The sequence below is a fragment of the Falco naumanni genome, chromosome 1 (assembly GCF_017639655.2).
Source record: "Falco naumanni isolate bFalNau1 chromosome 1, bFalNau1.pat, whole genome shotgun sequence".
Lineage (NCBI taxonomy): Eukaryota > Metazoa > Chordata > Aves > Falconiformes > Falconidae > Falco > Falco naumanni.
The window spans coordinates 103984897-104004622 of record NC_054054.1 but is presented as its reverse complement, the minus strand read 5'-3'; the positions used below and the strand labels follow the sequence as shown (position 1 = coordinate 104004622).

The following is a 19726-nucleotide window of genomic DNA, read 5'->3' as shown; positions in this document are numbered from 1 at the left end:
AGCATTTTAGGCAGTGTACCAAACCACTCTGCATCCTTACAATCAAATTTTTATAGTGGTTTATCATCAGACAACTATAAAAGTAATATTGCTATGTGGCTGGCTGCAAAGAACTTGCTATTACCTTGTGGAACACAATTTGGGGAACCAGAGGCTTTAACTGTTCCAAGCTACTCAAACAGGTAGTGTGTTCCAGGCAGAAGCAACTACATTTCATACGGGCTGCAGTGACTCCCATGTGTAAACCCATACACACTTCAGGAGGAGTGACTTATTTTCCAGGGCATCAGTTACGTAAAAAGTGAACATTGCTAACAGTATTCGGTAGTGTTACCAGCCTGCAGAACTAGATTCCAATTAACACAAGTAAGTCTGAATCGTGTGAATGGTGTATTGTTGCACCAATTCAAAAGAAATGTTCTAATGCGCTCCCCTTACCCCCAAGACGTGAACATATTCCAGGAATTTTCCTGGATGCTAATGTAAGGTTATAGAGCAAAGACCAATTTTCTGTTTAGATTATGCGGGGTACCTGGTTTTGGAGGGAAAATATGACTGACCATAATCCATTACTTACCCTAATTCAAAGTTAGTTCTCACAAAAATGTAAATGTACATACACATTTTTTGCTAAAAGTCTCTTTAGTTGTTTTCAAGTTTTAATCAAGTGACGGAGGATTGCTTAGGTTTTTAAATTTCAGATGAAAAACAGTTATTTGATGAGACAAATAGTAGGAGGAGGGGTTCACATGCGTTCTTGTGTTCTTTGCTGCTGTGAGCAGGGAAGTGCGTTGGTTTTCAGTGGAAAGGATGACATCTTTTATTCCCCCACTCAGATATGCATCAGGTTATTCCAAATTAAATGTTTGGACAGTTTTAGTAATTTCCTCCTTACTACCTTTTCATCCACTGATGTTTACAGAAGCAAGATTTATTTTACATATGCTCCTACTGCATCATCCTTCTGGCTCTTTGTAGATGAGCAGAATTGGAGATGTGCAACTCTTAATTTATTCTTTTGTGGGGACAGTAGTTTTGAGAGTATTAATAGCAATGTACCTTTCCTGTGAAGAGCTGCCTTCAAGAGCTACGAAGTTATAACTTTAACGTGCTTATTTGGAGCCACACAAATTTTAAATGGGTAGTTACAATAAATTACTATTGGGGTAGACTTGGAAGTGAATTAGGGAGGCAGCACAGGTAAACCAGTTTTAGCTTTGATTTCTTTTTACAATTATGCTGATGGCACTGTCAAGGTGCTCTCTTCTTCGGGTGTTTCCCCTGTTTCCTTTCTTTGCTAGATCATCAGTTTATAGAGGCAAGGCAATCACCTACCCTGTAAGCCGGTGATGAGGTGCTTGTTAAAACTGACCTTGTTAAGAGTTTTGGCTGAGTGAAATTTTCAAGATAGGATATGCCTGTCTGGTGTTTTTTGGGAGTTGGGTTTGTTCTGTTTTGTTGGTTTTTTTCGTTTTGTTTTCCTAGAAGGATGTTTGAAATATGGTCCAAATTCTTTGGTTTTAATTGCATCTTAATCACAGTTACTGGTTCTATCCTTACCTCTACCCACATTGGGATTTGAGTGGTCCTGGTCCCCACAGCAACTGATGGTGTTAGCTGGCAGTGCTGTGCTTGTGCGTTCAGCATCCTGTGGTTTTGTTCAACCTGCTTGGCAATAGCAATAACAATAAAATTGCCTTAGTGCCCTTGGCCACACCTTTTGAGCACTGGAAATCATTGACAAAGTCTGATAAAGAAAGGTACTATTTCATGAGAACCTTTGTGACTAGAATGAGTCATGTAGGAAAGATGGGTGAGTGAAAGAATAACTTTGCCACCTAAAAAAAAAAAAAAAAAAAGAGGGTGTGGGTTTGGGGTTTTTTTTTTTGCTTCCTATGGAATGTGCAGGGTGCTTTAGAGGTCCTTGTGTAGTTGAACTCAGTTGCATTTAATTTAAGCATATTTAAGCTGTTTTTAAAAGCAGCCTTCCGTTTTACAGGTGTAGTTTAGGATACATAAATGCCTAACTTACTAATTGTGCCAGCAAATCAGAGTAGTTAAATGGCATTAATTCCACCAGCAAAATTGCTCACAGGGTAAATTGTAAGCTCAAAATTAGTGATTGAGTTGAGGATCCTTTAAAAACCTGATACTAAAAATAGGTATTACTTCAGAAGGGCTGATGTAAAGAGTTATTATGGTGATAACCACGCAAGTGTTTGACTAGATAAATTAATCTCCTTTCTCAACCTTCTTGAAGGTAAAACTACAGAACAGGAACATGAAAATGCCTCATAAGTTTTGCTGGTTTGGTCCCGTCCCCCCCATCATCCCCCATTTTGTTCGTAAATTAACATCTTCTACCATCAAAACGTTGCCCATGTGATGTTCCCCAAGCAGGGGTTCACAGGAGCACTGCTGGAATATATAAATATATAAATACTACTATGTCACTATAGCTCAGGGTGCTGAAACTGTCATCGGCTATGTGGTTGCTTTTGCTTAGTCATGTGGGCCTAGAAAGAGGATCTGTCTCTAAGGGTTATTTTGTTGCGTTTCTTGCAAAATGTGATGAGGTCTTCTTATAAAGAAACCTACTTTGCCAAGGCATTTAGCTTTCACTAGTACTTGTCACCATCTGTCAAAACACCAGCCTTGCAAGTTGGCCATTTAGGTGAAGGTATTTGGAGTTTGTTGGCTACAGAGTCGCTGTCAAGGGACAGATGTTTTAGATGTGAATACCATAATAAGTGGAAGCTGGTAGACTAGTGCCCTGCTCTGGTCTAGTGCTGTCCAGTGCTCTGGGCTATTAGTCATTACTGTGCAAAATCTCTTTTTCCCAAGGGATGTTCAGGTTTGGGTATGTGAAGTGAAACTGAGTTGAGCACGCTTCAGAAACATGACCTTCCAGCTCCTCACAAGACCAGTGAGGCTAAATCCACAAACGTGTATCTCATCTGCTGATGGGTGACCTGTGTGGTGTGGGTCTGCGCAGTGCCCTGCCTCCATCCGCTGGCATCACCACGTGAGAAGTGCAGGTGGTTTCATTTCTCTTTTATCCATCCCGAGCCTTCAGTTACTTCCAGCTTTTTGGCTAACGTAGCAGTCACGCTGCATGCTAATGGCTTTGAAACCTATGGATGTAGTAATAGGGCAAATCATTAGCAAGTGTGATATAAAATATGTCATATTTGGAAGGGGGAGTGAGGGTGGCAAGACAAAAAGAAAATACTAAAAGCAAGTATCTCTGGGAAAAAATGCAGAGAGAGAACAGATTTTCCTGAAAAGCAAGTTGTCCAAAGTTGCTCTTGTTCTCACTGAGGATGTTTTATGGCAGAAAAGGTAATAATACAGGATATTATACAATGGATGTTGAATTTTCCCTAAAGGCTCCCCAGTGAGATATTCCTACCAGCTGCTCATGTTACACCTTCCAATGACTTGGACAATACAGTATATGACACACTGAGCTGAGAAAATGTTTGCGTTGTGTATAAAAGACATGTTAATTTTCCTTGTTTGTACATATTGAACTTGTTCTTTATGGATTCATAGTCCAGAAACTAGATTCCATTGTCTAGTCACCAGACAAATAAACTGCTGGCAACACCATGACAAGTTTTCCCCCAAGATGCAGTTTTCAGCTGTATAGAACTGCTAATAACAAAGCTCAGCTGGCATCTGGGGACATTTATGATGGTGTGCTCCCTGGGGAAGGGGAATGGAATAGGCGCTGAACTTCAGATGGGCCACTGCTTAGTCATCAGTCTCACCTTCTCCTTATTTATGCCTGATTGAAATGGGCTTTTTTAATATGTTAACAATCCCTGGATTCACCAAATATTGTCTTTCCTTTTTTCCATTAATGTAATTGATGATGCATGAAGGCATTGCATTTGTAAACCTTGCGCATTGCAGTGTTCATTTCACTATGTTGTTTTTCAGTAGTACTCATTCTTCCAGGAGGGTATTAGTCAGAAGAAATTTAAAATGAGGGATTATTTAGAACGGGGTCCAGTCGTGCACAGTGGCTATTGAAACTACTGTTAACCCTGGGATCTTTTACAGAGGTCACGTTCTTTTACTCACAGATGCGAGTTTAGTTGCAAGGCTCACTCCTGGAGCTGCAGTTCAGCTTGGTATTGAAGTGGTTTTGCAAGTCAGGGATGAGACTGAAAATTGATGTGGGTGATAATCTTGTAAGTAACAACTGTAAGACAGACAGAGACCCGATTCGTTCTCGGTGTAGTTATGATGCTTTTCCTTTTACAAACCATGGCAAATTAAACATGGGGATATATCAGTATTTCAACAATTTCCTTAAACGAATTTATCCCTTTTTGAAGGCCACCCAGCCACTCGGTATTTCAACAATTTCCTTAAACGAATTTATCCCTTTTTGAAGGCCACCCAGCCACCCTGGAACACTTGCTCTTTGTCTAAATTGCCATTTATAAGAACAAGAGGCAAGAGCATTTCTGAATACTGGCAGCAAAATTGAATCGGAGAATAATTTCTGTCAAATAGCACTAGCCACTTCTAATTGTGAGAGAGGTGTTCTTACGTACTGGGTGATCCCTCTTTGTTGTAGGATGAAGACTGCTTGTCATTGTAGGTGTTTATTTGTTGCCTGCTGTTTGTTCAGCTCTCTTGTCCTACTAGTCAATATGTAATTGCAAATTGCAGTCGATAGCAATGTTTCTTTGTATGTACTTTGTGGTACAAAAACCTATTGAAATGTGGCTGGCATTTGAAAAAGCAGACTGATAAGCCTGTGGCTCTGTACCCTGGCAGAGAGTTGTTGAAGTGCTGATGGGCATGGTATGGAATTGGATAGGGAGGTATTTGTGACCCCTATCCTGTGCTCAGCCCACTGCTGTTTAAATGCTGATGAGACTCCCTCTGAAGTATGCTGGACTCTCGAAGCTGCGGGAAATGAGGGTGCTCTGGATGTCCTGAGATCATGTTCCTAATGCCTCTGGCTCGCTGGCGGATCACGTTAGGACGGTGGGGTTTGGGGCTGCCTGGAAAGCCTGCCTCTTGTACTTCAGGTGCCAGTCCCAAAGAGAAGCACAGGAGGAGTTACCTGGCATACAGTAAGGAGAAGCAGCATGGTAGCTGCCGAGGGGCTAGACCCTTGTTTTCTGCCACAGGTGGATCTTGCTGTTTGGTGGATCCTGACCCGCGCTGTACTGTTCATCGTCAGGGTTAGTGGTTTGGCAGTTTGTTTCCTGGCCCTTGCAGCTATGGGTGAATTGTTTTTGCCTAAACATGCAGTGTCTGTGGCTGTGCAAGTGTAATGACGGGGGTAACAAAACAAACAAGGATTAGTTCAGGGTGCAGGGTGAAAGCACAGAGGGGTCCTTCCTTGTCTTTTAGAGAATTTGTGACTTATAATGAAACTAGACAGCAAATGCATCAACAGGCAGGACACTCTTGGCCAACATGTCTCATTCAGTTCAGCCAGCCCGCCCAAACGTGTCCTCACATTTTGTCTTCACATGCACACCCTTCACTTCCTTGTTACAGAGTAGTTTTAAAGATAATCTGTATTAATAATTTGCTGGCTCTTAAAAATAAGGGGGGGAGGGGCGTACTATAAAAGCACATAAAGTACAAACCTCTTGAAAAGGTAGGGTGTGTGTTTTTCTTCTGTTTTGCTCGTAATGCAGAAACAGTCAGTACGGGTCAATTTGCTGGAAAGCACTCCAAAAACTTATCAGCGAGCAGTTAGTGTGTGGAAATGAATGCCACCAGGAGTGTTGTCAGGGCCAGATCTTGAAAGACCAGATCTTTATGTGGATAACACATTATAATTCTTGGGAAGGCTTAAGCCAGCCTCTGAGTAATTCAGCTGCCTGTGTAGGAATTTTGTGTACTTTCCTCAGAAGGATCTGATGGCTGTCACTGTCACAGACAGGATGCAAGACTACATGGTTTTCTGATCTGTTGCCATTGTTCTCGTGCTCTTATGAAGTGGTCTCCTGAGGTTACATGAAAGATCTTTTACTGGGAGACTTGTTATTATTTATTCACTGCCAATGCCTTAGGCAGAAAGATGGACACGGCTGTTAAGGAGAAACTGTGAGATTCCATTGAGAGATGGTTTTCTCACCGCCTGTGTTGCTGCTTTGAATTGAAACCCAGTCAGCACTAAAGAAATTTCCTCTGTAAAATTAGTATGGTTTTGGTCCCATCCCTAATAGGTGGTGGCTTGTAGAGCAAGAGCTGTCATTGCATGAGACACTGTTCTATCTTACAGGCAACTCAGAAAAAGATAGACAACTGAGCAGGACAAAATACCGACATTCCCTCTGTGACCAGCAAGCAGCTTTTTAGAAGGGTTTGGTGGGTGCTGTTACGGAATTTATATGTTTCCTCCACAAATAAATGTGACACTATCTATACCAAGCATTAACATCCCTGGGAGGGGGGAAAGTTGGAGGAAAAACTTTGTGGAAAATAAGAATCCCAGGCTGCTGGATTGGCATCAAAAAAAGCAATTACCCATGATGGCTTTTACATCCGTATCTTCTGTGGATTTTAGCATATTCCCATTCCACAGTGATTTCTGTTCCTTAAAAAGTGAATTAGCATAAGGCTGCAGATGGCAGGTTTTTAAGAGCAATACCCCTTGTTGGTGCTGCCTGCATCTTAGAGCAAGTGAATAAAAACCAGATATTTCAAACGTCTTCTTGAAGTTAGTCTGTTTAGAAATTTAGATCTGAACCGACCTCTGTGAAGGACGTTAGCTGCAATACACAGAGATGAATCAGCATTTTTTCCCCTTCAGACTGATAATTGTCTTAGTTATTGAGGTTTTATTAATTTCGAAGATGCCATTTTACTGATCTGCTAAAAGCACTCTTGAAGGTGTATGGCTTGAGTTGGAAAGGTAACAATTTTGCAGAAGAATGGTGTGAAAATTTGCTTCCAAACCCCAACACACTTTTATTTGCACGTGTACAAACACAGGTTGTGAATATGATTCCTTGTCCTTCCCTGTCCAGACATCGGTGCTCTGCTCCTGCACTTCAGAGATAACACAGAGCACGATCTGAAGTGCCTTGGGGGTCTCCCATTCACCCCCAAGTGTTTCATGTCCCTCTGCCACATGTTTACATGCTTTCTGGAACATGTAATCTCCAGATATGTCTTCGGTTTCAGTTCTCTTTAGGACAACTTTGGTGGATGTTGACAGACATTTAAGACTTTTAAGCTTGAGAGCAAAGTACTTCTGTCCTGGCCAGAGCAGAAAATGTTTGTAATGAGGTTGTCAGTGCTGTATTAGTTGATAACCAGTTGCATAATTAAAATGAGACTGTGGCCATTTTCCCTTCAAAAGAGGGAGCATGTGTTTTGCCAAGCCCACTATGGATGATACAACAGCCCCCTAAAGAACTGTAATAATAATTAAAAAGAAATCAGTCAGTCCCACTGGCCTGGGGAGGATGTCAGCAAAGAAGTGTGGCCCCTCGCTATTCCCAAAGCAGAATGTGGATTTGCAAGGCTTTGATGTAGCCTTTCCTTGCCACTCTCAGCATCCCCTCCATTGCCACCGGCAGAGCCCCCAGGGCTGACAGCTGCAAAATCCCCCCCCTGACAGCTGCAAAATCCCCCCCGGGCTTGCTGCCTTAGTAGCAGGAGATGGCTGAGGGTCTCCTTCTGGCCAAGACCAGTAGCAAAGCCAGTGTCTGTGCACCAGCCTTGCCCAAATCCCTCGCCCTGTAATGGCACTGTAATGGGGTTAGCTCTATCCTTTGCCCTAGCTGTTTGTATGGCATATTTATGAAGTAAATGGTTACTACAGGGTTTCTCCTGCTTTGTAAGTGCAACCAGCAGCTATTAGGAGCTTGTGTGTAGAGCTTAGCAAGGCATTCCTAATGCAGAGCAGTCGTTTACTTGTGAATTCTCTTTTAAAAACAAACTCAAACCAACCTGAAGGCTGACAAAGGCTCTGGAACAAGAATATGTCAGATGAACATTTCTTTTAGCAAGTTTCTGTGAGTACCACGGCATGAGAAGCTCTGGATTCCACTCTAAAGAGAAGGGGAAGCACTTCCTACTGCATTGTTTTTCTTAGGAAGCTGCTGCTGTTGGTAAAATATGTGTAGCAAAGAATTTGTTAGTAATACACTGTACTTTCAAAGTGTCACTCTCCTATTCTCTATTGCTGCAAGAAGTAGGTTTTCGGGTTGATTTCTTTTTGAGACTGAATAACTTCTGTTGCACACTAGTTAATTATTGGAAATCAAAATGTTAGTTAAGGTGAAACATAGGATTAGTGGTGCAGTTGTAAAGTAGGATGTAAACCTTATTTTAGGATGAAAACAGTCTTCTCCCTCTATCTCAAATAGGAAACAAGGAACATTATTTCTGTTTGTATGAGATACAAATGATCTGTCATCCTATTAAGAGAATAACAGATTTAAAATATTGTATTGCTTGTTAAATCTAATTCATGGTACTCATGCAGATTTCAAGGATCAAGGGATTTAGATTATTCTGCATTATCAGCTTTAGGCTGTCATTTCTTGGTGTGTTTAAATGCACGCTGTGGTCAAAAAGGCTTTGTGGGCAAAAGTGCACATAACCGTTCTTGCCCTAAGGAAAGCAGCTTGCTTCTGGCCACCTGTTTATAGAATAAAATAAAGATCCTTTGGGTTTGTCTTTATTTAAATGCTTTTCTTAAGACACCTTTCTCTAGCCCTGAGCCCTGGGTACAGGTTCTTCATCCTCCTGGCAGATGAGAAAGCCCTCCTCCCTGCTGGAGATGTATTTCTGATTGAAGCTTTCGGACAGATGGCACGTGCAGAATGTCCTGTAAAACTGCACAGAAAGGGAAAAGCAAAACTGCTTTTTTTCAGGTGCAGACTTTCATGAGTGCTAGGAGTGATTACTGGCTGTTTCTGTAACAGCAGCTAAGATTGTTTTAGCTGTATTTTAGTCGTGTTGAGGCAAAACCAGTCTTGTAGCAGTGTCACTCATGATGTTGCAGTGCTGCAAAACTATTGACCAATCTCCGTACCTCTGGGATCTCATGTCTAATTCAGGATTGACCGGAATGGATACCAATCCGTCCTAATTGGCTAGCTAAGTTAATGAAGTTTCCCTGCAACTGATTGCACAATGGCAAAGCGACCGGTGTCACGCATTGTGTAAGCACCAAGGCTGAAGCCAGGAAGGGATGATGCTCTTTCACTCCACTGAGTTAACTGGCAAAGTTCTCCATCAGAACCAGTTAAGTCAAATGGAGAAGAAATTGCAAGAGGACAAAGCTGCTGTTAACTGACTGGGTACTTCATTACTTTACCCTGTGAGTGTACGTGTGCAGGGACAAAGTCACTTGTGGTTTTAGAAATTTAACTGTCAACCACACTCCAGCTTTTGGAAATAATTTTAGGTGCAATTCAGTACCATGTTAATAAGCCATTACCTAAACAAGCTGCAGAAATGATGCAGATGCAATTTTGTCTTCCTGATTTTTTATGGGTTTTTTTCAGAATAACATGGGAATAGTTGTACCAGTCCAGTCCAGAGGTCCTTTTAGTGTATTACTGTCTTTGATTGTGATCATTAGCACATATATAGGGAAAAAAAACCCAAAAAAAGAACAGGACAAAATTATGGTGATAGTTCCCTAGTATATGCTATCAGCTGGATAGCTGAGGACTTTCTGAACAAGGAGTTATTTTTAACAGTCCTTAAATTAGTATTCTCCCAGGACTTTGTCCAAGCCTGTTCTGAAATAATGTGAACTCTGAGCTCCCATAGCCTCCTGTGATAAAATCCCAGTGTGTAGTTAAGTTTTGTTCATGAAATATCTCCTTTGATTTGAATTTTGCAGCTGCCAGTCTTATCTGATGCCACCTGGTCAGTCTTCTAAGAGAGGAGGTGATTCAGTTTTCCCCTTTTCCATGCTACTCATGGTGCTAGATCTCTTCTATATCCCACATCAGTTATTTCTTTTCCAATATGTTTAAAGTTTTACTGTAACAGGACCTGTTTCATCCCTTTGACAATTCTTTTTGATGCTCTCTGTACTTTTCTCAGTAATAACCTTTTATGTTACAGGGATGCAGTAAACTTACAAGTAGTAAAACTGTTTAATGGTAAAGAGGTTCTGATCTCTGCTGCCGTTGGGGATTCATAAGCAGTTCTATCTAAACAAAAAACCTCAGCTCTAATGCCTGCTGAGTCAAGTGGGAGTCCTTCCATCAGCTTTGGTCAGGGGTCTAAATCAAACCACACTAAAAGCATTTTGCAGAAAAACAATTCAAAGTGGAAGCAGCTATAAAACAAAACTGGCCTTGACTTAATTAATCATTCATTTCCAAATGGTAAGAAATGTAAAGGCAGAGTTTAAACACTGACAAACAAGCTCATTTTCTAGGTTCTGCTGCTAAATGTCAGCAAGCTAATGCTGTCTTTGACAATAATTTCCATGCCTTTTGTATGGCACTGCCATGGAAAGCAAACTCCACCACAGCCTCCTGTTCCTGCCTCCTCTTTTTGGCCACCATGTAAGGAACGAGATTGTGAAACTGAACCAGATGTGGAGATATTTTTTTTTTTTTTAATTGATGGGGAGGGGTGGTGTGTGCTCCTCCTCAAATGTTCTCATGTGTAAATTTTAATCCCCCAATCAAACAGGCTTTGTAGCCACAGACGGCATTCTGCCTGCAAATACACTATTTATTTCATTGAAAGATGTTTGTCAGGGCTGGCTGGCTGCTGGTCTCCCAGAATCAGCTCACAGCGGGGTCAAGCAAGCACCAGTTTAGGTGCAAGGGAAGCAGTGGACTGTAAGCTGTATGCTGGAACCGTTCCTTTGGATTGCTGCCTGCAGCATTGTATTATGAAGCACATCTCTAGGAACACAGTAACTGGTTTATTGATGTTCAGGTTGCCCAAATCCCTTTAAAACAATGGTAATGTAATCACTGTAATTCCCAAAGTGAAAAGCAGAAGGTGGGTTTGAGTTTTTCCTCTCTTGTTGAATTATGTTGTCTGTGTACAGCTGCTCAAAATTTAATCTCATAGCAAGTTAGCTCCTGCTCCAAGTAAATATGCTGGACATCCGGAGAGACTGAACAGCAGAGTAAAATGGTAGCTTTTCCACTGTACACTTAGATAAAAAATTTTGAAGTACAGCGTGACAGAATTGGACCTCAGTGGATGTGTGAAATGGTTGTGAAATAATAATTGTGAATAACATTCTACTTAATTGCTTTAGCTATTAGCCAGATATGAACAACTGAATCTTTAAATGCAGCTTTAATTGACATAATATTGGAAATTAATAAAAAAGGGGTGACAAATCTGAGTGCTGTTTTACATCTGGGCTTTTAATTCAAAGCCATTTTTTCCTTGCCTTTACAAAGCTGATTGCCTGTATCGGGAAACCAAGACAAATTTTGAACTTTGAAACCTTACAGCAGTATTTGTGAGGCCTAAGTGAGTGGAGCATCACTGCTGCTCTTGGAGGAGCGCTGATATACTATGGACCATAGAACTGAGGACCAGAGAGTGATCAGTTTTACAGAGATACTGACTTAGGTCTACAGAAAGTCGGCTGGAGACATTGTTTGTCTGTCTTTTTAAGTTCATGTGGAAGGCAGTGTGCGTTATGGCAGGGTTTGTGTTCTTTGCAGTGCATTGTACCTGATCATTGGTTGGTTTCTCTCTATCTGCTGGTTATGAGCATGTGCCTGTCTCAGCCCACCAGCAGCAGTGCCAAAGCCAGCAGCTGGCAGCTCACTGGTTACAGTCACTGCTCACTGGTGGTGCTCAAACTGTCCCAGATTCTCTGAACAGCCCATACAATGGGCTCTTTCGAAGACCAGAATGGCAGTACTTCACATCTTAAAGCTATGGTTTTCCTTCTGCTACTGGACACGCAGCAGTACTTGCGGATGGATTTGTTGAGCTGAACGTTTCATGGGTTTATTTGTACTGGAATAATTTTGGCTGTAAGCTTACTCATGTAAGGAGCTGCCACGGCCACTGGACCACAGTCTTTGCCAGTCTGTGGGCAACAGTACTCACGTGTAAGGGTTGTTTCCCTTTTTAGCCTTCGCTTTTGTTAGAGCTATTTCTTGTAGCTCTTGTCTGGGCACTTGGGACTGGAGAGGAATATTTCTCCATCCCTATGCAGCAATGCACAGAGTAAGTGAAATATGCCTCACATCGGTAACATCCCATACTCACCACTGTATGGATCACTGATGTAGTGTTCTATATATGGCACTTTTGACAGCAATTACTTATATTTGACCACAGTGGTTGCTCTTTGCCCAGCACAGTCCCTCTCAAATCTCAGGTGACATGAGTGTGTTACTGGGCTAGTCTTCTGGCTATTCTTATCTGATTTTCTGTTTCCAAGGGCTAGATTTCCCAGCAATTCCCACTGAAGCAATTATTCTTGTTGGTTAAGGTAAACAAGGCAAGCCTTCAGGATATCCTTTGCTGGGAATATAAGGGCTAATCCTGGAAGAACCCCTGGAAAAGGGGTGGAATTATCAGTACTGAATTCTTCTTGGAGCTGCATCTTGTGTATTGTTGAGTCAATCACAAACTTGCCAGAAAAGCTGTGTTCGGGCCTTATATGTCTTCTTTTTTTTTTTTTCTTCTGTAATCAGGTTCTGACCTTGTCACAGCAAATGAAATTAAGCAGTATTGTACAGTAGCCACCTTCTCAATGTAAATGTGTATGTCAACTGTGTGTGTATATAGTAATCCTAAACATGTTGTTTATATTTTACATCAGTTTGCTCTAAGGAGAAAACTGACACCTCATGGTGCAATATGCTCCCTATGGAGAAGACAAGATTGGAGCTTGAATACTGATGAATGGCATCTACGGTGAGGGAAACGCAATCTAGAGTGTCCTGCCAAACAGAGAGATACTAGAGAAAGACAAACTGTGTGAGTAATAGGTCCACACCTTTTAAAGCACTGCTTTTCTCCTCGTTAATTTGCTGAGGACACAAGCACACAAGGAGGCATTTATGAAATTCCCTCTTTCATCTGTGGGAGAGAATACAGGCCGCCTCCAAACCAAACATTTATATACTTAAGTCCAATTGATTTGGTGTGTTCTCAAGCCTTTTTCTTTAAATGCTCCTGTGCTCAGTGCTGTCAGTATATGACAGCTTTGCATGACATACGGAACTAGTGGTGTGTTTCAAAGCTCCTCACACTTGTCAGAAACTTCTAGTCTGCATGATAGTCTGGAACCCACTGATCTTGTGTTTTGCACTTGGCAAAATGCTGTAGCATGATCCATCTGTTGGCTGTTGAATTAGAAATGAAGTAAAACAAAGAGCAGGCGGAGAGTGATGTAACAGCGTACCTATAGCAGGGTTTATGACAATGATGATTTGAAGGCTGATATTTTGTATAACCTATTGTGTTGTAAGAATTCATCTCTCTCAAAGGATGAATGTTTTAAATCACATTGCTGAGATTTCTCAGAGCCTTGGATTGCTGCATAGTCAGGTATCACTTCTACCTTGATCACATCACCATGTTGGGTCTGAGCTATTGAGTTCAGTGGTTAAGTAGCATGGAAGGATCTTTTTCCTGCTTGGCTTGTATGGTGCTGTAAGAAAAAAATAATCGCTTTCAATACTGATTGTAGACTTTCAGAAATACCTTTAGCATAGATACGGTCTTGTAAACAGGACACTGATGAAGCTGGAAGACCTGCCTGGGTTCAAGATGTTTGTAGTTCATCCTGGGCAGGTCACTTTTCCGAATCTTAATTTCCGTAGCCCTGAAGTAGAAATTAATGATGTTTAACTTCCTTTCTAAATTGTCCCAAGCCTCACTGTGATTAAGTGTGCTGTGTATATATGTGCCGAGCAGTATTATTATAGCATAAAACTATAATGAAAATGAAAATAAACCAAGAAGCATTGCAAAAGCATGTCTTTGAAACAGAGGGACTGGTTGGGCATTAGAAGAGCCTTTATTGCAGGTAGATAGCAGCTGGTCCCATAAGCAGCTTGAAAAACATTGTGCATTCACAACTGAAAGTCCCTGGAGTAAAGCGCCTTGAACAAATCCAAGCAGGGCAGTGTCTTATGCAGAAAGAGCAGGATTGTGCTTGTACACACCTGGAAATTATCCCATCCAGAGCAAGCTGGGTGTTTAGGTGTTCTCATTGTTTGGAAATTTGTTGTTGGGAAAATATTAACAACCTCACAGCACATAGTTCTTTGCTGTGTTTAAGTGGATTGCCCGTCCCTTGAGGCAGAGGCTGTCTGGGTTTGCCTTCCACAGAGCCAAACACATTGTCAGCACTCAATTAGACGGGTATGTATGGTTTCATGCTGACCCAGAGCTCAAAGATAGCCACTTTTTTTCTCTGGCTGAGCTGAGCATCCCTGCATAGAGAGAGAGCGAGAGCTATTTTTACCTGAACTTGAAGCTTTCTAGCATTGTTCCTGATAGGAAAAAAATAAACCCTCTATGCTTGAAGTCAAAACCAAAAGAAGGGATCTTTTCTTGGAGGTGCCTGTGATCCTCTTAGCCTTCTAGTAACTGAGGAAAAGCAGGCTCTGCGTGTGCACCTCTGTCAGTGCCTCTCTTCCCTCTCAGTTATACTACACCGGTATGTAGCTGGCAGGAGAAGCCCCTCTGAGATACAAAGGGCTGATCAGTCCATGTAAGAAAAGAGCAAGTGAGACGGAGGCACCGGTGTCTTTGGAATCAAGGGGTGGATAGCTGATGGGTCAGAGCCATTTCAGTTGTCATCTCAAGCTGGTAAATTTTTGTTTGGAGAAGAAAAAATAAGAGCAGTGAAGTCTAGTTCCAGTAGTCAGGAGCTTTTTGTGACTGTTGAAGTGCAGTTTCTCCCTCTCCCCTCGCCTCCTTTGCTAGCACTGTCTGGGGGTTTACTTTTCCACTGGGTACACAGACAGCTCTTCAGAGGGGAAACTGTGGGCTTAGTAACAGCTCCCTGGCCATAATCCCCGAAAGATGACTGGAGATACAGTACATGAAGTAGGCAACAGAGGCTGAGGAGGATGCTGTCCTTCTCTGGTGAGAGTTTGGGTGGGAGGTGTAAGATTTTTATACTTTATTTTATGCTGCACATTTTTGTAATTCCAGCCATGCACAGAAAAAGCTGGGCAGTGCTGGCTGCGAAGGTGCTTGTGCACCTGTACAAGGGTGGGACAGGCATTCAGAAGCAGAAATAGACACCAAGCCGTCCTGTTTGGGCAATTACACTCTTCCTGCATTCTCACCGCAGTCGGCATTTCAGCGGCTAAGCCACAAAGGAGGTATAAAGACAAATAGGATCTCCTTTTGAAAATACCTGTACTTAAAAGAACCTCCCTCCTGGGATGGCATTCATTATGTGTCTGTTTATTCATCCTTTGCTCACATGATAATTTGCTCCTGCAGAAATGTATCCCAGCTCCACCCAGTGCTGGGACTGAGCCACTTCTGCCGGCACTGTTGGAGATCATTTACCAAGAGGAATTAGCTCTATGGCATACATAATGGTGACTGACGTTGCTATACCTGCTCACAGCTGCTCTGAATGCAATCACTACCTTTTCAGTAGCTCATCCTAAATCCCAGTGGATTTCTGACTCTGCCCTGGCTTGCACTGTACAGCTCTTCAAGACTTGGTAATATTCTGAAATGGCTTTAAGTGTAAATGGGAAAAGGAGCTGTTGATTGGGAAGAGGCAAACGAAGTATCAGCCTCTGTCGCCGCGTTCTCCTGATAGAAAAGATTTGTGGCAGTGGGTTGAGCTGAAGCAGCAGCTGCTGTGGTGCCACTTCGGTGTTAATAGGGGAGTAGGTGAGTGCAAGGAGCAGAAAATGCTGTGGAAGAGGGGAGAGGAGCCAGGCAGGAAGATAGAGGCATGGGTGCCAGGCTCCATCACTGGAAGGCACCCCTCTGCCTTATGCTGAGGCTGTGTTTACAAATTATTCACGTTTCTGCTGCCCCTCTCTCCAACTGAATGTGTTGGCAGTTTTCTGTCGCCTGGGTAAGATCTGCCCTTTGTGGTGTTTAGCTGTCGCAGAACCTCAACTCCTGATCTAGAGTAACTGAGGTTTCCACCTCACCTGGTAATGTGCCCTAGATTCATTCAAGTCTATTCTGCCAACCCAGCCTCTCGTTCAGGAGTCTTGTCTGTCATTTGCAGGAGTAATTGCAAAAATTGATTCATGCAAAATGCCTGTAACAGGCAGATCCTTTTGACAGACCACACAGCCATCATATTCTGCATTTATTTCAATCAATCAATGCTCTGATGCATATTTGGGTCATAAATACTCTGATATAAATTGCATTTATTATTATGACAGCTGTGTTCCATTAGCTATTATTTATTAGGTTCTGTTGTCCTTCCATTTTACACCTTGTGGAACTGTCAAGTCAGCTGCTTACCTGTGACAAAGCTCAAAGCTTAGTTCAGAGTCTTCCAAAAATAAATTCTCTGAAGGGATTTGAGTAACAGCAGGATGTGTGTTCTTGGAAAGGCATTGGATGATCTTGTTTTCAGTTTGTTTTATTCCAAAGAGGAGGTTTGTGCTTTTTGGCAGATTTTGCCCAAATTCCAGAATTAAACATTGCATTTGTGATCCAGAGGTCATGGAAGCTAATAATCCTACTGATTAATGTGAATTTTGGATCACACCCCCTTGTCTCAAAGTTTAATTAATCAGGTTTTTCAATATTTGAAATGGTGGGATGCTGACTTGGCTGTATCTAATTTTCCCTTGGGAGCATTTTTAGCTTCATGTCTTTTTACATTGCAAAAATAGCAGAATATCTGATTTGGAGATGAATGAATTTCAGTGTCCTTCCAAGGGTAAGGTCAAATTGCAATGGGCACACTGCTCTGTACGAGTCAGAGTAATTTTCTGTTTCTCATTCCCAATAAACAGTCACACATCCTTCATGCCAGGCTGCTGCACCGGCTTTGCAAGGTGCCAGGCACTTTGGTGTTAATTCAGGAAAGCACTTAATCATGGAATTGATGACTCCAAAGTGCTTAATATAAGCATGTGCTTAAGTGCCTTGTTGGACCGGGGCCAGTGCAGATGTACCTTGTAGAGCAGAGATTTGTAAGCCCCTTCTGCTTTACTAGAGCCAAGCTCCTTGGAGATCGAGGCTTTCAGGGCTGTGCAGCTCGGGGAGCTGGACTGTGCTGCAGGGGTGGGCGAGATGACAAAATGCCCCTGCGTGGGGGAGAGAGCATTCACCCAGGCAGGCTGTGTCCTGCCACTGAGCAGGGAGCCAGGGTCGGCAGAGCAAGGCGCCCTGGGCTATGCCAAGCATTGCGTGCACCAGCTGAGCAGGAGGTGGGAGCCTGCATGGTGCTGGAGCCGTGCACCAATCCTGTCTGGCAAAGCTGGTGCTCTGCACTGGGAGCGTGTGCGCCGCAGGGATGGGGCAGCAGCATTGCCTGGCCTTCCTAAAATGTAGCAACTCCCCCAACCTCCATGGGGGCTGGTTTCCTGGGGATGGAGTGCTAAGCTGCGTTTCAGACTAGTTGTGTGGGGTTTCTGTAAAACACAGGAGACGAAAGCACGGTGTAAGTGCTCGTAGGTTTATTCAACAGGTTTTGTTTGCACAAGGATTTGGGGATAGATGCAGGAACCGAGCATCCCGTCTACCCATAGGGTTTATGTGCTAGCTTAACAGCAACCTTGTTCATAGCGTTACTATTGAAATACGTGTGATCCAGGGCTGCGTGTGCCTCTTCACATGTCTTAACATTTCTGTAGTATCTCCATTTATTTTACTCTAAATGTAAAAAGAGTGAATCTGTAATTTTGATCAAATACCACAGTGCAAAACTGATATATGCACAATCATGTCTCACAAAATATAGATGCAAATGGATATGTATTATTTATAAAGCAGCTTTGACATCGTAATATGCTAAAAAAAAAAGAGACATTTAGATCATTTCATAATTCAGCATGCGGCATGTTTTTGAGCTATCGTATATCATTATCCATGAAAAATTCATCATTTGAGTCTTAACCACTATAATTTTATGCACACATTCCAACCAAAAGGGTGTGTGCCCTTTGCTCTTGCCTCTTTTTTTCCTATTCTATCCCACCCACCCCCTTTTATACAATTAAAAGTAGATTGGCTGGGCCTAGACAATATCAAAAGCCCACCCTGCCTTCCAAGAACTACCCAGTAATTAATGAGAGACGTAACTCTGCAACTTAAGAGGGATCTCCAGGTATTCTAGTGTCCCCCCCAAATCCTTCTGGGTTTGCTGAACCTGAGACAGTCAGTGAAAGTTGAAAAGTTTATACTACATAGCAGTAAAATTGATGTCGTTGCTTTCATGCAGATCTCTAATGTGGACAGACAAAAACCAGGTATAAATCAGCTCAAAACATGGCTATTTCTGCCAAGTTCCAAGTGAATCGCGAATATGGTGTGATTGCCTCATTTCAGGTGTCCTCAGTGGTGTCACTGGCCAAACTGGAGCTAGACTGGAGGAGTGAACTCTGAAGTCGAGGAGATTTTGCAGAGGTTATTTTATCATGAGCCTCATTCCTACGTGACAGAAGGTCTTGGGTTAATGCTTTGGGAGATTTTTTGGGGAAGCAAACAGGAAAGGTGAACTTGTAGGCTTTCAGATGAGGACATCCCTGGCCTGTTAGAGCTTTGTAGGTTATATTTCTTTCTTTTAGTGAAACTGCTACTCAGTGGTGGATTTAAATACAAGTTCGGTGCTGGTGAAAGGACATAGTGAGGAGACAGGAGTTTTCTAAGGACAGAGGTGGTGCTGGTAGGATGATAGTAGTGTTTACTGTTTTACCTCACTGTTGCGTGGTTGCCTTAAAATACTGCTAGGAAGGATGAAAGAAATTCAGCCTCTGTGGCCCGTTTCTCTGTGGTCTCTGCTGCAAGAGCCAACAAGGAGCCCTTGGCTTGTTTCTTTTCATGTGCAACTCCTTCTAACCACCACTTCACCTTCTCGGTGCCATTTAGACAGAAGCTCTGAATTTATTCTGTCCTGGTTTTGCCCATCTCTGGATTCTGAGCTCACAGTGGACTGTGAGGGGCTGGTGCTTTCAAATGTAATATCAGTTCCCTCGCCTGGAGTTTCTCTGGGAATGAAAAACCCATTTGATTAAGGAAACCCTGACTTCTGAAAGCCTATCAGACTGCACAACTTTCTAAGTCAGGGCTGCAGAATGTCTAATTAAATGGAACTGTTCTCTAGAGGACTTGGCTTGCAGAAAATTAGTTTTCGTGTTCTTGGTCTGATGTTTATTAAATATTTCTTTCCTTTTTCTCTCTTTTTCAGTTTTCATCTGTAGTTTCATGGTTGCAGCGCCTATCTTTGGTTACCTTGGTGACCGTTTCAACAGAAAGATCATTCTCAGCTGTGGGATCTTCTTTTGGTCAGCTGTCACTTTTTCAAGTTCCTTCATCACTGAGCAGGTAAGATCTTTGCAAAGGCACTTTGCAGGGTGTTCTGAAAAGATGGACAATGTGTTCCTAAACAACTTTCCGTCACAGTGTGCTGAAGGGGAAGGTCTCCCTTTCATGTGTATTGAACATATAGCATATCTGACCATTTGTGGGTGAATTGTGATCTGTGTAACTGTGTTTCCTTGACTCTGAGAGCTGTTATTCTTTGATCATGCATATTCATAAAAAATAACAAGTGAAACATATCTAAGCAAGAGTTTCTGTTGACATAAGGGAGGAATTTTGAGGG

General features: G+C 42.3%; 1 protein-coding gene across 4 annotated transcripts in view; it reads left to right on the top strand.

Moving 5' to 3' along the window:
- The window catches only part of SPNS2 (sphingolipid transporter 2), a 141266-nt gene that overhangs the window by 45574 nt on the left and 75966 nt on the right, over positions 1 to 19726 (top strand). For all 4 annotated transcript variants that reach the window (XM_040613699.1, XM_040613680.1, XM_040613673.1 and 1 more), the window contains exon 3: positions 19310 to 19446. In XM_040613699.1, the coding sequence (XP_040469633.1) occupies positions 19310 to 19446 (137 nt within the window). The remainder of the gene's footprint in view (positions 1 to 19309; positions 19447 to 19726) is intronic.